Below are 18,531 nucleotides of genomic sequence, written 5' to 3'. Positions count from 1 at the left end.
CAAGGCAGCTTGAGCAGCTCAGAGGAAGGGGTGGGGGTGGATGGAAAGAGGGAGTGATGGAGGACGGTGGCGGATACAGCTGGTGGAGGCAAGTGAAGCACGTCTTCTTTGGCCGTCAGGGATTTGTGCGCCTTCAGAGGCCTGACCTGTCTGGCTCCAGTAGATGCTTGATTCAAAGACAGACTGCAGCCACATCCTGTTTAAGGAATGATTACCTTAGAGTTCCAGCATGGCTTTTTGATAGCCAGCACTATCCAGTTTTCACTGCCTATTATCTTGTCTATTTTTCACTTTTTTTATCCTGAGGGTGGGAAAGCTTCTCGGAGAAGAGCAACTGAAATTCTTAACGAATGAACATCAGGTTGACAGAACTCGTGGCTCTGTTCTTTTATTGCATCTGGTTCCGTCAGACATTTATCACACCAGGAGAGGAAAACAAGGGCCAGTGCAAGCCCAGTTAACAAAAACAGGCAAATTATTTGTCTAACCCCGCAGCGGAGCTTTAACTCTGAGCTCTTGTGAGTCAGCCCACTCATCTCCACCACACAGTCTCTTCATAGCTTTCAGCACTCCACCCATTTGCTACCTGTCATCATTATTAAAAGATCATAAGCCTGCCAATTGAAGGTGGCGACATTTTCAGAAGTGGAAAAAAAGTGCTAAGTGATGGACTGAGTCGCAGGCAAGCTCACTCGCATTATAGGCGTGCTCACATGAGCGCTGGTTGTCATGTTTTCAGGGCCATGCTCCACTCTCCGTATGTTTATTCATGAGGACAGCGGCCCTATTGGCAGGTTGTTAACAGGCAAGATTAGGGATTCTGAAAAAAAGCAGGCAGAGAAATCTGGTGAGCGGCGCGCAGAGAGCAGGCAGGAGGGTTTTTTCTTTCCTGAAGCCTAGCCAGCTTCTATCTTTATCTATCTTTCATCTGTTTCCGACTGTCTGCCATCCTGTCTTTCTCCCCTTCTCACTCCTGCGTTCTTGTTTCTCTTATAGTAAGGCACTGGTAGGGAATATGAAACAGGTGGAGTCAGAAAAGATGAAAGCAGGTAGCGACAGGACAGAAGCAGGGTCAGAAATTGCCCTTGAAAGTGCATAAAATGTGTGAAATTAAAAATGAAAGGCAGGAAAATAGCTCAAATATCAGCTGTAAGCTCGTAATTTTTCCACCGCACCTTGTCCTGAGTGCACCCTTTAGAGCTAAAGTGGACACTTTTTACATTTTGGGACATTATTACTCATCAAATTGCTTTATAATGTGGCAGGTGTGTAAGTACTGCCCCCTGTGGGCCATTGTAGATGGTTTGGAAGCGATTATGACCTGATAGTTCTTTTTGGTTGGGTGACAAAATGGCCTCTTTTGTTCACAGGCGGACTAAAAAAAATAAAAGAAATGCTGTCCGAAGCAGTGGAGAATGTTGGCAGTCAATCGCAGGAGAAAATGCTGAACCCACACAAACCACTGGTCAACAGAAATGAATTTTCAATATAAACAGAAATTAGAAAGTGGAAGAATGGGGAATTAAAGTGGGACAAAAGCACTGGATTTAGATTCAGACGTACACATTTAGGGCTAGAGTGAGAAAAAAGGAAGAACTACAAACTGATAAGGAGTCGTCCTTTCATTAGTTTATTTGACAATGTGCATGGTTTACAAGTTACTCCCACTAGTAGTGAAGTGCAGCTCTGGGGACATGCACGTAACTTTTTCCTTGTGATGAGGATAAACAGTCAGTGCTCGTGTGCTCCTCTGGGATGAAATGGAAGAGGACGCAGAGGGCCGTTTCTCAGCCCCAGAGAGAGGTGTTCAGTTGGGTGAAAAGGCTGCTTTTGATGGGTGGTGACCTCACCAACCGAACAACCCCATACCAGTTCTACGGGGCCTTGTGAAAGATTCATGTGTCTAAATATAAAAGCTTGCAGGTTGCAGCCTGGCGGGTTGATGTCTACAGTCCCCTGATGTTTCAGACAGGCTGTGAGGAACTGCTCTACTGTATGTGGTTTATGACACTGCCTGAACAAGGCTCTTGAATACATTGCTATTTTCCCCGGAGTGACTAACACTTTTTGTTTCTAAGATTTTTTTTTAATCACACTCACACTTCTGTAAAGACCTTTAATAGAAGTTAAAGCTGCTTTTTATTTCCTCTGCCCCACCTTAAAATCACTGCTTTAACGTCTTGAAGTAATTTTTCTTTACAATCCGGTAGTAAGCATCTGTTGTTCTCCAGGCTCTGTGTTCAACCCATTCAGGTTGACATATAGTAACTGTGCATTAAAGCACCAACACCTTAAATATGTTTAATTTCATCGGGTTTGTGTCATTATGGAAACAACTGAGTGGAGACACAGCGCAGGGATTCATTTGGACAAAGCAAATCCTCACATATAACATTTTGGTGAAAACTTTTGCAGTAAATGATGGCCTGAAGTCTTTGTCTCGCAGATAGCAGCAGATGCTTGATGCTCTCTCCGGGCTTCACTGTAATCTCCTTGAGCTCGTGGGTTCTGTGGGGTGTCTGCTCTCAGCCAGTGGAGGAAATACCTCGTCTTTACTCTAAAATGTTCTTTGGTTGTTTAGGAAAACAGTCTTGCTGGATGATGACAAATTTTCCAGTTAGGTTTAACCCATCAGTTGAATTTGTGCACCTCTGCATCGTGTCATGTGTGAAACAATCAGTTCCACCGGAAGCATTTTAAGACAAAATAGCTGCAACTTCCATGTTTGATGCTCTGGGTGGAGCTGCTTATTTTTTTAGTTTTCCTGTCTTTCTTCTTTCTACGTTTAGACAAAACTTGCTCCCTCATTTCATACGCTTGTGCTCCAAAACTTTCTTTTTGGATGTTTATGTGAGCTGCAGGTGGCCTTTCTGCTTTTGAGGCTTACCGTGGTTTTGCATCTTGCAGCAGGTCCTCTGAGCATCTGCAAGAAGTCTTCTCTTGATTGTTGACACTGCAACCTGTGCACACACATGCTGGAGTACCTTCTTGACTAACTGCACAGTCATAAAGGGTTTTTCTTCAGCATGCAAATTAAGATCTGTTCAGCTCCCAGACTTGTGCTCTCCAGTCTACTGGGGTCTTTGCGTCATTCTCCCGTACAAATCTGCTTTTCAGAAAATGAAAACTTCTTTAAATCCTTATGTAAGATTTTTGAGACTTATTATTTTGCACGGTCTGCCCTAAACCCCTCATGTTCACTAAAAAGTCTACCTTCAGTCTAAATGGCAACTCCACTCCGACCCACACAGTAGGTCTTTTGCACATACAGTCATATCGAAACAACGTCCCTGCTGAAGAAACAAAGAAACAGTTATTTTAACTTAACAAAACAGAGCAGAAGCAAAATAATGTATGGCTGTATGTGTAAAAATCTTAATAATTCAATTTCTCAATCTAATGTTCATGTTTTTAAGCTTACTGCTATTCAAAACGTGCTCCATTTGTCACTGCTTTACTAGGATGTTTGGCCTTCAGTATATTTCACAGTGCGTGCGTGTGTGTGTGTGCTGTTTATATTTTTACCTTTTGAAAGTTTCTTTATGCTCATTTCAACTCGGTTTAACCCATTTATGTTGATGCTGGAATTTGATCAATTCTTTCACACTGATGAAAAGTGCGAGGCTACAGTGGCAGGGTTTCTTAACTTTAAAAAAGCAAAAGCACTCGTGGAAATATGGCTTCCTATGATTAAAGTTTTAAAAATGTATGCTCTTAATGACCAGAACGATGAAAGGACAATACATTCTAAAAAAAGGTTTTCCAGAGCAGAAAGAAATAATGAGAGATGTAGATGGAGTTTGGGTTTGCGTAGAATTGTATTCCGATCAGCTAATAATGTGTTTAAAATGATAATGTGACACAAATCTAGACGAAAAAAAGAAATGTGCGATACAAGTATGTGCAACTACGTAACTGTCAGACTTGTCAGCCCAAATCTGTTTCTCGCCATATCGAGATTTAATTTTATTTGGATTGATTTTAGGAATTGTGGAAAAAAATAAAAAAAATTATGAGAAATGTAAGTTTGAGTGTAATTCATGCTGCCACTTGCAGAGCGCTATAGAGAGCAACATGGAGAATAACAGATGCCAAAGCAAATTATATGCTGCTACTTTGTTAGGGAAGGCTTCTTAGAAAGCTGCGTCACAAGTGGAGCAATGCAGTTACTGACACTTGTGTTGTTACCGCAGCAGCTCATGCAGATTGGTTCTGGTACTGTCTGGATACGCAAATCTGATCCGATCACTGGCAAATACGAAAGTCAGCAGTCTGCCCTTAAGACCTGATCTGAGAAACAAATCCGATTTGCCTTCAGTCACAACAATGCCAGAGTCAAGGATCTGGAGGTAAAGCTAATTAGTGCGATTGTTTAAATGTTTAAAACTCCAAAACCAATTCACTCTGTGAATTCAGCATTGCCTCTCAAGCCTAGAAAAGAACATGATGCACATATTTGGTGTCGCACATCTACAGCGTGTGAAGGTGCTCTGTTGGTAGCTTTGTATCCCTACAGCCAGTGTGCACTGGTTTATTTTCAGTACTTGTCCAAACTTACCTGAAGTGCCTGTTATTCCATTTTTTTGGTTGTAATCTTTCCCTTTTTATCTTTTCAGTTGATTTTTTGTTTGTAAACTCCCATCGCAGACTGTGGAGATTTTTTTTATCTTATTTTGGTAAACATCAGCATCCACTTGACATTTTTGAATAGAAAATATGATATTTGTTTTTATGACACAGAATAGACATAAAATACATGTCAAAGATAATAATATAAAAATAGGCATACCCATAAATACCATAGCAACCTGAGGGGCACCCACAGACATGGAGCTGTAGTTCTTACCATTTTTCCATGAAGCTGCATTTAAAGGTTTTATAATACTCTAATAATTAGAAATATCATAATTAAATCAATAAAAAATTAAAGCAACTCTTTCTTCCCAATATGAGATCATAGGAATTTATATTTCCATGACTGTATTTTTTGTGACTGAAAATAAAAAGTAACGATTAATGACTGAAAACCTTAAAAATGATCATTGTTTCAGACATTTGTTAACAGGATAAAGATGTGAGATCCAAACTTTTATTAGTTATAGCCTCATTTATAACATATCTGTTTGTGTTTCCACGTCTAACAGAAGAAATGCTGTGGGGCTTTTCTTTATCATACTGAATATATTTTTTCATCAACTGGGACAGGTCTTGTGACGTATTTAAACTTTTTCTAATGACTTGATTGTTTTTTTAACGTACATTACAACTTAATACATCAGTGTAATAACATTTTTAAAAAGTAGTTAAATCCCATATTTCTGAATGACTAGGCAATTGAGCAATATGCAGTTCTGTTGAAAGAGAAAAGCTATTTTTTAAAGAGTTTTAAAATAATACTTTTTTTTTCTACGTCCGCTCCTCTCTCATATTCAGCGACCTCCCACTGTTACTTGCCGTGTGCATACGATGCAGTATATATTCCTATACGTGGAAGAATTTTCAGGCTTCCTCAGAGCGCACCTCCTCTGATGTCCTTAGACCTTGATCGATGGTTGGAGGAAGCAGCCTGCCCTAAAATAAACCATTTTCTCACTTAAGATGCACATCCACACTTCTTCCATCTGCTCTCCTTTTCTCGCTCTCACCTCGTCTGCTTGGAGCGACAGAGGGTTATAAGCAGGGAGTAATGAGAGGAAGGGGCTGCTGTGTCCAGGCTAGTGGAGTAATAATGACCCAGCTTTTGTGATCTCTATTGCTTGTTATCGAAGCCCTCGCCCGTGCTTGTTGTCTCATTACCCATGACTCGAACCACTTTTTATCCAGAGGTTGCACGTGAGGCGTGCGCACACGCTATTACACACACGCTATTACACACACGCTATTACACACACGGACACTTTCCAGCCATCTCTTTAGTCTCCTTCTTAACACGGTAATATTATGTCTCTTAATGGGAACAGGGAGCTCTGTGCCAAGAGTTCGTCTGGATAATTGGCTGCTTCCTCACCTGCTGACATCTCCCCCATTGACATTCTTACATTTTACATTTAAGGTGCTTCAGTTCTGCCCCCCCCCCCTGCCCCCAAATCTCTTCCTCCCTCCTCTGCCCACTGACCTGCAATACTTTACTCTATATTTCACATTGTATTTCTCGCTTATTTTACCTGCAAAATTAAATTCTTTCCACTAATTCTTGGATTCTTGAATGGATTTTTTTTTTTTTTTTTAGAATGAATGCTAAAGCTCGGGATATGTGCTTTAGTGATCAATTGGAGTTATTTTTTTCATCTTATCTTGCCCTGTTTTTAGGTACCTTGCATTTCTGCTTATATCATCTGGCTTCCAACATTATTAATGGATGTTTTCCCACTTTGTGCCTCTGCTGCTTTGCACAGTGTATTTATATGCTACTGAGTCTTTGCCCCTGACCTTGACTGTTTCTAAAAATTATGATTTACATTCAGTCAGATTGAAATGACTCCAAATGCCACAGTGTGAAACACAGAAGCATCACATATCTACCCTACTTTGGTACAATGCATCCAATTTACATTTTAAGAGGCAAATAAAAATAGCCTTATTGCTACATTTGCATGTGAAATAGAACTAAATATGTCTTTACATTGTCCTTAGTGGACTCCCTTCATCTGGGCATTCATCTCCGTCTCTATTATGCTTATGCTCATCTACTCATTTGAACACATCTTTAGGCTTCAGGTAGACCATTAAATGTGACTTCAGCTTCTATAGAAGTGTATTATTTCTTTCCACATACTGACTTTCTCACACTCTCACACTACACTTCCTTTTATAATCCTGTCACAGCTTGTGCTCAGCTGCTTCTTAGCACATTTTGATAATTCTGAGCTTTAGTTTTTATTCAACTTCTCCTTAAATAAATAAATAAATATATATGTGTATCTATATGTGTGTGTGTGTGTGTGTGTCTGTAGTATGATAACATGATCCAATTTTACCCATAGTATTGCCCTTAGGGTTTATTAAACATGGCTGTGTTAATTGCAATTAATTGCAATTAAAGTTAGCAATTAAAACAATACTACACCATCAGTGAACATCAGAGATCGCTTAGACCTAATTTAGTGTCTGTTAGGTGAAAGTGATCAGGCATGACTACAAACTGTGTTTTGTTGCTGCACACATACTGCAAAAAAGCAGCACAACAGAGACCAGAGAAGGAGCCTTCAGTCTCCAAGTCTGCTCTCCATCAATCACTCTCAGTTGGGCTGCTGCTTGAAGGCAGGAAGCAGGAAATGTTCACATAACCTACGACCTTGGTCATCTGGCTTGCTTTTTGAAATATAAAGATAAATGTGGGTCGGAGACATCTTTACTTCAAAGATGTTTTAAATAAGTAAAAAAGAAACCTAAATTCACAAAAACTGGAATAAAAAGCGTATGTGGAAAAAAATAAATAAGAGAAGGCTGAAGACAGAAGAAAAAACGAGGCCATAGCCCACAATGGTTGGCAGTTATAAATGGATCCTATAGACGCTATGAAGTAAATCACTGTATGTGATATAGGACTGTGGCTCCTGCAATGGACAATCCACCATCTGCGAGACTCCTTTAAAACTTGTGAACAGTCATGAACTAGTAATGCTGAAATGTGGGACAATCTCAAAAGTGGCCACTTCATTTTTGTGGAGTACGGTTCACTCCGTCCTTCATTTAAGGCAGCTTTAATCACTTGGTTTATATCAGTATGGATCAGATAACTGTTACATTTATTTGTAATATTCTGGTTGCATAGACAAACCCATAGAAAGGAATTTGGAGTACACATGAGTATTTCACTGTCTTTCCGCTCATTGTCTTGATTTCACTGCTTTGATTCATTCTCACAAATCTCATGAGTATCTCTTCATCTCATCTTTTCATCTGTGCACTTGTTACATAAAGATTTAGCAACCCTGTTTCTGGGTCAAAGCCTCTACTACCTGGCTGAGGATGTTGTCTTGATTAAGTGTGATATGTCATGAATACAGTATTTTGGAGCTCCATGACTCATTATCCAGTCATCATTAATTACTAACCTGTAATGTTGAAAACAGTTTTGTCTCTTTATTCTTGCCATAGGATGTTTGGAATTATTGGATCACACACACAGGGGCTGCACCTTTACTGAGAACATTTTAACTTCCTATAGTGTTTTTGTATTGCGGAGGCTTCTAATGATCGGTCACAAGTTGGTATATCTGCTAACAAACTTCCACAAACAAAAAACGTAGTAACAGAGAGTGCAATGTTCTGCGTACAAATTACCCAGAAGTCTTACATATACAGTTGTATACTTAGACTTAGCACTAGCTAGAAAGCGTACCGTTTTACCTCTAACTCTGCTGCATCAGTCAGATGAGCTTACAGGGTGGTGAGATGTCTGTCGTCTGCCCATCTCTCCATAATTTGAAAGAATTGCTGCTCCAATCAGAATTTAATCAAAGTTACACACAATGGGTCTTCATCCAAATTGTGCTCAAGGTCAAGGTCACTTTTACCTTTTTTCAGTGGATTTTTAATTCTCATTCGTTTGTGCAGTGCAGCCAGCTATTGTCAAGAAAATGTTCCCACGTACTTCACACATTACACTAACCTTTGAATAGTGATGGATGGTGGGCCGGACGAGCTAGCTTTTTATGGACCCCCGGATGCTATGCTCGATTGTAACAACTAGGAGAGCTCTCCCAGGTGAAGATAGTGGAGCATTTAATGGAGCATTTGATGGGGCTCTTTGTTTTTTCTTTAATGGATTTTCATTAATCAGGTAGATAATAAATAATATTACCTCTTTATTCTCTGTGTCCTTCACACCCTTCACAGTTTCTACAAATGTTACATCAGCTTTATCAGGGAGTCAAAATGTGTCTTACCATTGCCTGCAAGTGAAAAAAAAAATCAATCAATCTCTGTTTGAGTACATTTAATCAAGAACTTAAACTTGAACTGGAAAAAAACAATATTTATATATTATTAATGACAACACGGACATAAAAGCCTCCCATGACTCCCTGTTGGATCATCGACTCCAGTGCTCATGATAGCTGTTAAAGTATCATAATACTCCCGATGTTGCCAACTTTTATTTTTGAACTACTTCAGGGTTTTTCACTACACAATTGATTTCAACTGTACAATATCATTTTTTCCATCCCCCTGTGCAGCTGACACAGTACAAGTCCTTGATACCTCGGACAAAATGTTTTATCTGTAAGATCAAATTTAGCATCAATACACTGAACCGATTGGTACTTATTGGTATTTTTGTTTTCATATGAACTTTGGTGTGTTTGCACATGTATATGCACCAATACAAAAGTGCACACGCATGTCTGTGTTTTATAGATGTGAGGTTTTTGCACATTTTCCCTGCTGTAACTTGATTTTTTGCTGTATTATCCCATAAAGCACTGATACAAAGTGGCGCTAACCAAAAAGAGAAGCTGAAATTTGCATTTAGCTTAAACCATTAAGCAGCCATTTAGAGTACTGTCCAGTATTTATGATTAAAGCAGCACTGAGGTGAATGGTTTCCATGAATGAACAACACATGAAATTTTGTTATGTTCTGCATGCTATTTGTCCTTTTTTCCCATGCATTGTATGGTGTTTGAGTTGACTGAGGTGTAAGGTGAGTGTGGTTGTGGGAAAGCTGTAACACTGTAGGCTTAATACCGCTGAGTGTGATGAGGGTTTGGCGTGAAAGCAGCAGGATCCAGTTTACCCCGGTGGCCTCGCTTACTGATTTTCTGTGTTTTGATCGACAACCAACACCAGCACGGCACCTTTTTCTCGCACCCATCCAACTTTCTTTTCACACGTACACCTTTTACTCATGACGTGGCCCCAGCTAATGTTCTCTCACTGTCAAATATATATTCACCCTGCCTCTTCTTCTCCTTCTCCTGTTTCTCTGCAGTGCCAGATCGTCACGCAGGACGAGTACCATGATTGACAGCCAGGCAAGCTGAGGAGACCCGTCACTCATCTTCCTATCAGCGTGTCAGAGGGCTATCTCCGTCTTGCCTCCCCCCTCTTCCTCTTCCTTCTCTCCTCCACCATCCTCCTCCCTCCCTCAGTCCTGTCTTATCTTCTCAATGGGCTGGTAGCCTCACCATCCCTCAAATCATCCACCGCCCCTCGAAAACCTGAAAGAGACAGAAATTGTACTGAAAAACACTTGTAAAGCAACCCGTGCTCCACCGAAAGGGAGTTTGGCATGCCTCCTCACTCTTCTTGAGTGAAGTTTAGTAAGTGGAAGTCGAAGAGCGATCCCTTGTTTGTACACCCTTCAGAAGGAGATACGGCTCCTTAACAAGGAGCTGAGAAAGGGCCAGTCATGCGTTTCCACTTTGCGCTGACGCTGCAGGCACTGTGGACTGGTGTTTGCCAGGCAGCCATGCAGCACTACCCTGCTGCAGCATGGGGACATTACGATGTGTGCAAGTCCCAGGTTTATTCAGATGAAGGCTTAACCTGGGACTACATGGCCTGCCAACCCGAGGCAGCAGATATGACCCAGTACCTAAAGGTGACTCTAGATCCTCCCAACATCACTTGTGGAGACCCTCCAGAGACGTACTGTGCCCTGGTGAGTACGCTGAAAAGTGAAACTTTTTTTTTTTAAGTTGTACACCTAGTAGGGGAAAAAAAGACAACCTAAGGCGTCTTTCTTATCTGTTCCTGTGTATCAAGTTGCTTCTCGGCTTGTTCAACCCCACAGCCATGACAGACACTTTCAAAAGCCTGTGTGACTCAGATACCTTACTGTGGCTGAAGAAATAGAGGCTTGTGCCCATTGACGTCATGTTCTGCTGTTTAGAGAGCTGCTTCTTGGTGTGCACTGCAAACACTGTCTGATGTGCTGTTGACAAGGCAGAAAACACAGTATAATGTGACTTTTCAATGAAAACACAAGCGCTCACCTCTTTCTCTGCACACACAAAAGCCTCATATAGAAATACAGCTTCCTCAGTCGTTCTGCTTTCAGAGTAAAGAGACGTCCCAGCACAGCTTTGCTGTTGCACCCATGTTTGTGGATGAGTGAGTGGCTTAAAAATTCAAACAGTTTCTGGGTGGGTGAAATAGTGCACAGGTGGACTAAAAATATAACAGTGTGGTGCATGATGGTATATGCACAATGTTTTTACCCATGCAGTGTTCAGACATATTAATCAGTCACACAGCATTCCTTATTATTCTTTTGTTATTTTTTTGGGAAGCTCTGAAAAAAGATGTTAGATGTTCTTCTGTGAGGAAAATGTTTTCTCATATATAAACATTTTAATGCTGTGACCTGCAGGGCCAAACTGTACGCATCAGCAGGATTTCTTACTGTATTTATTTTCAGTTTTATGATCAAAAAACACTTTAAAGTGGAGTTGGAATAAATAAAATAATTAAACACATTTTAGAAAATTATCCAACGAGCATTTAATATCACAACAAATTCAACAAGGAACTACCCAGCAAATGATGGGGATGTTTTGCGGGATCAGACTGATTTAAAAAAGCAAAATTCAAAGCAGCGACTGGTTGATTGGTTTACCCTTTCAAGTGTCAGCGATGGTGTTGATTCTGCAAATTATATCGCAATCATGAAAATGACAAATTCCTGATGGAGCTGAAAGTGAAATGAGCAAAAGATGCATATTAGGTCAAGTATTTAATTAGCAAAACACCCTCCTCCTTAATTCAGGTCCTTTTAGCTCTGAAGCTCACAGCTGGTCGCCTCAGATTAGCGCTGAATGATGAATCCATTTTGGGCCACCGTGTGTTACCAAATCATCAAAGATTCTCTCAGAACAAATGTACTCCTCAACGGCTTCAAGAGCTCTTTAGATAAATAGTGAGATGTTCCAGGAAAAGTAGTAACTTTGGGAGTATAAATAGACACTCGCCATCAGCAGAACGTCAGCTGAGGGGAGAGACAGAGAAACAGAGAGGGATTAACAAAACACAGATGACAAAGGCAGTGAGAATGATCAACGGAGAAGTGAGAAGGAGTGAACGTGAGGGAGACAGAGACTCCGAGGACCGTGTGCGAAGCATATGATGACTGAAGAACTAATATCTCGAGTGTAGGGAGGCAAGGAGGCTCTGAAATGTGAATAATTCAGCATGTTTTGTAGCTAATGTGTTTTATTCATAGGACACATTATTCAGCCCGACATCTCTGAGGCACTTTTGAAAAATGCTGACTCCTGTGATTGGCTGACTCCAAGGTTGGTTGAAGGAAAAGTGAGTTAGAGGGCATGGGATTCCATATCTGCGAGGTCATTGTCAAAATGCAGCCACCCTCTGCTTTTCTTTCCCCTCCGGGTGACTCCCTGACCTCCGAGCGATCCACATCTGAGTCTGAAGCGCGTCGTAGTATCTGTGCGGCCTGCCGCGGCTATGCTGTGGATAAACTGGCTGAATCCTGGACGAGCAGCCATCCGTTTTTGATCTATGTTCTATTTCTAGACTCACTGAGAAGGAGTTTGTGATTATTAATGCCAGCCTCTTAACAACAGTGTGATTATTGCTTATTGAATTAGCGCGAGTTTGTGCCGCGCTGTCGCCCTCGTGTCTCCGGCAGTCGATGTGATAGGAGTGCTTCAATTAAACAGGCAGCGGTTGGCTCCCACATAACCATTTCCTCTCTCTTGCTGCACTGTGCTGATCGCAAATCACACAAACATCAATGAAATATGACCCCTGCTGCTTACCATGGAGTCCAATTCTGTGCAATTGGTTTATGTTTACCCCAGGCAGTAACGTGGCTCCGAATCAACATTGGAACAATTATCATTGATATTTCAGCTACTCTGGCTGCCAATACGCTGCTACAATGCCAATAGTGGTTTGTATCATAAGTCAAATCACGGCAGATCCAGGGCAATTATCATTATGCTGCATTATCGGAGAATTCCATCTCTCTGGTAATTGATTTTGCGCTCGTAGAGGCGGGTGTATTTTAAAGCGTTGTGTCTGCTTCCTGGAGTGCTGAAGGTAACAGACACCGAAGCCTGACGAGAGGAGACCGAGACGGAAAGAGATGCAGTAGCTTGAGGGCGTGCTGCTTATATGAGCGTGGTTATCTCGGGTTGCGGCCTTCATCCCAGGGTCACAGATAAGGGAAGACAACATCACACACACCACCCTCCCCAGTAAAGACTTTTTAATTCTCCTTCTAGCCCAGTGACCTTTTCCTTAGCAATAAGCTGGCATTCACTGAACTCCGGCACATGAATCTGCCATCATATGAGTTTTCACGGTCCCCTCCAGTTAGACTCAGACTGGCCTTTAAAAGCCTGGACGGCTCCCACAGCCTCAGCCTGATGGTCGGGTTTGTGCAGCGTTCACGAGGGCACCTTTGAGCTCATACAAAATTAATGTGCAATCTCCAAAAAAGCCAGTTCTTGTGCAAAACAATTAACTTTGATGATTGTGTATTTGGAAAACCTTAAAAACATAAAAAAGCTGCATATTTATAAAACCAATGGAAGTAATTATGTTGCATTTAGACACGTCTTTGTTTCCCAGTACAGGTTGATTAAACCGAGAAGTAGCTGCGTTTCCTCTATGTCTAGCCGCCGCATCACAGTCAAGAGCACTCAAGGGAATTATCAGCGTTTCATTTACCTCGCCGCAGAGCTTTTTGGGCTATAAAATGATCGTTCAGCGTAACGCACAGTTTTGTTCTTCTTTGATGCACGTGGCATTAAACATAAATGAGTCTACTCAGTAGGTGTGGATATATAAATTAAACTGTGTTTGGAAACCATGCTCTTGCATGCATTGATGTCCTTCTGCATTCCCGTGCAAGTACTGGATGCTTCTCTCGGTCCCATCAATTTACAACCAGGAAGTGCTGATGAATGCTGAAACCTGAGTCCTGCAGGCCAGTACATTTCATAGCCAATCACATCTAAATGAGGAAGCTATGGGGATTGTTAGGAGGTGGTGCAGTGTGTGCCTTTTTACCCCATTTCAGCCTCAATCAAAGGACTGTAATGCTGTGTCAGAGGACAGTATACCACACATGGCGTTGTAACTAATTTGGATAATTCATTAGAAACTGATATAGGCTTTAAAATGTGAACTTTGTTAACCATTGCCATTTCTAAGCCTGCAAACATACCCATATCAAGCTTTTTATAGCATGTCGTATTTTATTTTTTCCCCCTTAAGCTGCAAATATGCAAGATATATATTTATTTTTTTTAATCAAAGTTTGACTTATTGTGTACATGTTTAAATCCCAGTAAAAAAAAGAGCATATATAAACACATAATTCAACCCGGTTAGTAGGCTTACTCTCAAGGACATAAAATACAAGACTTTACTAGTACTTTAATCAGTCTCTGTTGTAGGATTATATTGCTATACAAAGACCTACAGAACAATGAAAAGACAATTCCCTCTGCTGAGAATCTATAGCTCTCTTATTGATGCTCATCAGGGAAAGCCAGAGGGTTTAGACCTTCTCTGAACACTCTTGCCCTCCTAAGAGACCCTCATGATCCGAACACCGAGCGTTGCAACATCTTCTACAAATGGCGCTGCCAATTTCCAAGAGAATTGATTGGTCAGTAGTTGGTGCTTTTATACTTATTGATTTGTTATCTTGAACAAAACCTGCTTAGGAGTATTTGTTTGTGCTTATAGCCAGTACTAGGAAGGCTTTGGAATGCACAAGTAGAGAAGGAAGCAACAACATGAGAAATATAATATGAGTTATATACTACATAACGTCTTTATACAGAAAATAATATCTAGATGTAGCCTTGTTTGTAATTGTCAACATTTTCATTTGCAACTTTAATTTACTAAAGTGTTTTTTCCACTGGTAATAGTTCCATTATTTGGTCATTAAGGTATGTTACTCCCTAACACAGACATAGTGTTCCTTTTTATTTTTCAGTGTGCAGACTGTGAGCACCTGCACCCCTGTGCTTACCAGACAAGATGGTACATTCCAGTTAACCTCTGGCTGAGATGAACCGTGCATCTCTTGCTTGATTTTACTACAGATTTAAGATGTTTTCCTTGAACCTTGCCAGGATTGATGTTTGTTTTTAAATCTTTTTTCATTTTTCTGTAACAACGACTCTTTTTTTCCCATTATAACCTGCTATTCGATGTTGCATCTTGGTCATCCTTTTAGATGAGGTTTTCTAGATGTATTAACCAGTGAATGGGAGGCAAGGTTGTTGTGAGCCCCCATAGATTTACTCAGAGGTATACAAATCTCCCCTCTTCCTAAGCTGATCCCGATTAAAGGTTTGAGACAGCCAAAGCGTTTTAACTCTCCCATGCCTCAACCATCCCACTCCGCCAACGGGCTCCACGTTGACATTTCCTTGAGAAAACGAGTGCGCTGTCAGCAGCAATATGTCTCATTTCATACTGCAACGCTCAATGCAAGGGTTAGAGGAGGATGATATCGAGAGAAAAGAGACAGCTGCTTTTTCACAGGGCTACAGTGTTGTCTGTGTCTGTCTCATAAACAGTTTATATTGGATTTTTTTGTGAGGTGAGATTGCAAAAACAAGCACAAAGATGGAATTTCAGATGCACTGATTGGTATAAAAAAGGTCAGATATCAGGAACATTGTTACAACAAAAAACATTTTCTATTCAGTAGAACTGTTTAACACTGGAGGACTAAATCAGTGTGATCCACTTTATGTATTGTCTTTCATCTTTGCCAAACAGGGGCAAACATTTATTGCATTTTTTGAATTTTTTGCCAAAACAAGCTAATAGGAGTAAAAAAAAATCTGTGGATAATCCACAGATTCTTTCAGCATAGCTTTTTGTTTCATTGTTTGATTACTGATAGCTATCTGGAGTGGCAAACAAAGAGTTATTATTTTTGTATAATTACCCAGCAGGCGATGTTTAAGCAGAATTTTTCACAGCTGATTTTAATCTGCGCTCAAGGGAATTCTGTCTCTTTTCTGTGATTTAATTAGCCTAATCAACCCTCAGCAAACAAGTTGAGGCGAAGGTTGTACTCAGTATAGTGCGTATTCATTTTTTTTCTTAACGTGACACACTTCAAACACTCTCCTTTATGGGCAGAGCGGTTTTCATCACATAAGAGCCATAAAATTTACTTTATTGTTTCAACAAGCTACAAGCTGAAGCCACATTCCCACAGACATGCCTGCTAAATACACTGTGCTTTAATTAGTCCATTTGCATCAATTTTGATGCTTAGATTTATTGCTTTAATGAAATATGATGAACTGATGCATTGCAAACTGAAAATCACCAGATTCGATATTTTTTCAATTTAGTTTTTTGTTTTATCTGCAACTAAAAAAATAGATGAAATTCTCTATATAATCAGTAGGTAAAGTAATACTTATGTATGTAAGTATGTACTCGATATATCCTCCATAACAAGTGGGCCAGGCTTCCAAAAGTTACTATAAAAATATTTTACACTCATAACATGAGGTCATTCATTATTTAAAAAAAACTGAATTATTCTATCAGCAACATAATGTCATGCACACTGATTTTAACAACACCGGGCTACTGTTTAACACTGTAACTTTAATGACACAGCTTGATTACTCTTTGGCAGACATGTGTTTAACAAAACACATATTTATTTGAATATATAATTTCATACATTGTATATTGAAACTGTCAAACCCAGAATAACTCAAACAAACCATCAAGCTACTACTGTGTTAAATACATTTGTTTGTTTAGTTCCCTACTTTTTGTTCCCTTCTTAAAGCTTTTGGACTGTCAGCATCTCTGCTTTGTGTGATTTCACATTGTCTGAGCATAGAAAAAGACAAAATTGCTAATTTCTCCAATTATGCAGAGAAATCAGGAAATTTTAAATTTTACTGTATTTTATTTTTGTGAGAAAATTATTTTGTTTTCCTTTTTTAAGGATTTGAGCCGCCACTGTGACCAGAGTGCAAAATCGCTGCACGGTCCAGACTCTCTGGCAACAATAATTAAAAAATAAATAAATAAATAATGAAAAATACAAATTGGATTTACTAATGAAGAAGCTGCTTTTGGCTGCTTCCTTATTTACAAAGGGTGATATTAAGTAAACAGAACTGTTTAGTTATTATACAGACTAACAGATGGGTTTCTATAATGTCAGTCATGTAGTGTTAACATTCATATTTAATGAGTTGAAACCTACAGCCTGCACACTTTTCCCCCGTGTTCTCCAAATATGAACCTTTCAATCTTTAATTTTGTAGCTTGATGAATTCAACTGCCGGCACGGCGAGAATAGATCTAATATTGTCTAAGACAGCAGATAACTGTTAGACACCCACACTGTAGCTGACCAGTGTGAAGGTTACAGATACCGCAGTGAGGGGAGGATCTCATCATATTCTGTCCGACACATCCTGTGCTATAAACTTTGCATGAGCGTCGGGCACCGGCTGAATTTTTATCATTTTCTTATTTCCAAGCGCTCCTTCTCCCGAGCCTTCGAGCACCAATATGAACATGGGCTTGTCAGCCAGCCCAGACCAGGCTCAAGAGAAGTCCATTAAACAGGTGTTGGCAGAAAATCCCACTTCCTGTTATGGGCATGTTGTGGCTCAGCCTTGTATAGCAGTACTTTTGTTTTAAATTTCAGTTTCTGATATGAATTCATGGAGTTTTGAGTGTATGGTTGCCACATCATCTTTGTGCTATGATCAAGGATCCAGACACAAAGACACAACAGCAAAGTGTGTTTCCTCTCATGTAAGTAGCAATTACTAGAGTCAAGAAACAGCAGGCTAGCAAAAGAATAAGAACAGCTAATTTTCTGATGTAACCAGTTAACCGCAGTGCGAACCTTGTATTCACACTGGATACAGAGCCTAAATTCACTTACTTTGTTGTGCTATGCATTTGTTTGAGTTTGTTGCCAAGTGAAACCGCACATACAACACAAACAGTACCTTCTGTAATATTTCCAAATCAATTGGATTAGCGTTGATTTTATTATGCTGTAATTCCCTGAAGAGGTGCATTTCCAGCCGTTCTGCAAACTGAGTTGACATGTTTGAAATGGGAGATACTGTTGATAGCAGAAATTCAGAGTTGCTATGGAAAAACATCTTTGGAGTTTTCAAACCTAGTTTTAAGTTATTATAGTTATTATATATTCTTTCATTGTGAATATTTTCATGTACTTTCTAGCAGACACTAAAACACAATGGAAGGTGCACCAGGTTTGATTATGGATACAGTCTTTGATCAGACTCTCAAATTGTTTCACAGTCATTCACTTGGAAATATTAAATGGGACCTATTATCCTCATTTCTACTAACATATTTTTGATCTGGAGCTCTGCTAGAGGAGCTTTGCATGATTCACACTTGAAAATAATCCTGGCCCTCAGTGCAGCTGCTCAGTTCATCCTCCATCTAAAATAAGCTTCTTCCTCCTCCCTCTAAGCCCACATTTTTCTGATTGGCTGCCTCTAACGAACAGAAGGTGGGGACAGCAGGTGGGCAAGGCTCCTGAGCTCACAGCCAGAGCTG

The 18,531-nt window shown here is 40.1% G+C and overlaps 1 protein-coding gene across 7 annotated transcripts in view; it reads left to right on the top strand.

The window, feature by feature from the left end:
* Positions 1 to 18,531, top strand: part of ntng1a (netrin g1a) — a 125,463-nt gene that overhangs the window by 4,223 nt on the left and 102,709 nt on the right. For all 7 annotated transcript variants that reach the window (XM_082547004.1, XM_082547009.1, XM_082547008.1 and 4 more), the window contains exon 2: positions 9,938 to 10,609. In XM_082547004.1, the coding sequence (XP_082403130.1) occupies positions 10,358 to 10,609 (252 nt within the window). In that variant the 5' untranslated portion in view covers positions 9,938 to 10,357. The remainder of the gene's footprint in view (positions 1 to 9,937; positions 10,610 to 18,531) is intronic.

The sequence above is a fragment of the Aulonocara stuartgranti genome (assembly GCF_965226115.1).
Source record: "Aulonocara stuartgranti genome assembly, chromosome: 9".
Taxonomy (NCBI): Eukaryota; Metazoa; Chordata; class Actinopteri; order Cichliformes; family Cichlidae; genus Aulonocara; species Aulonocara stuartgranti.
This window is presented reverse-complemented; position numbering and strand designations above follow the sequence as displayed.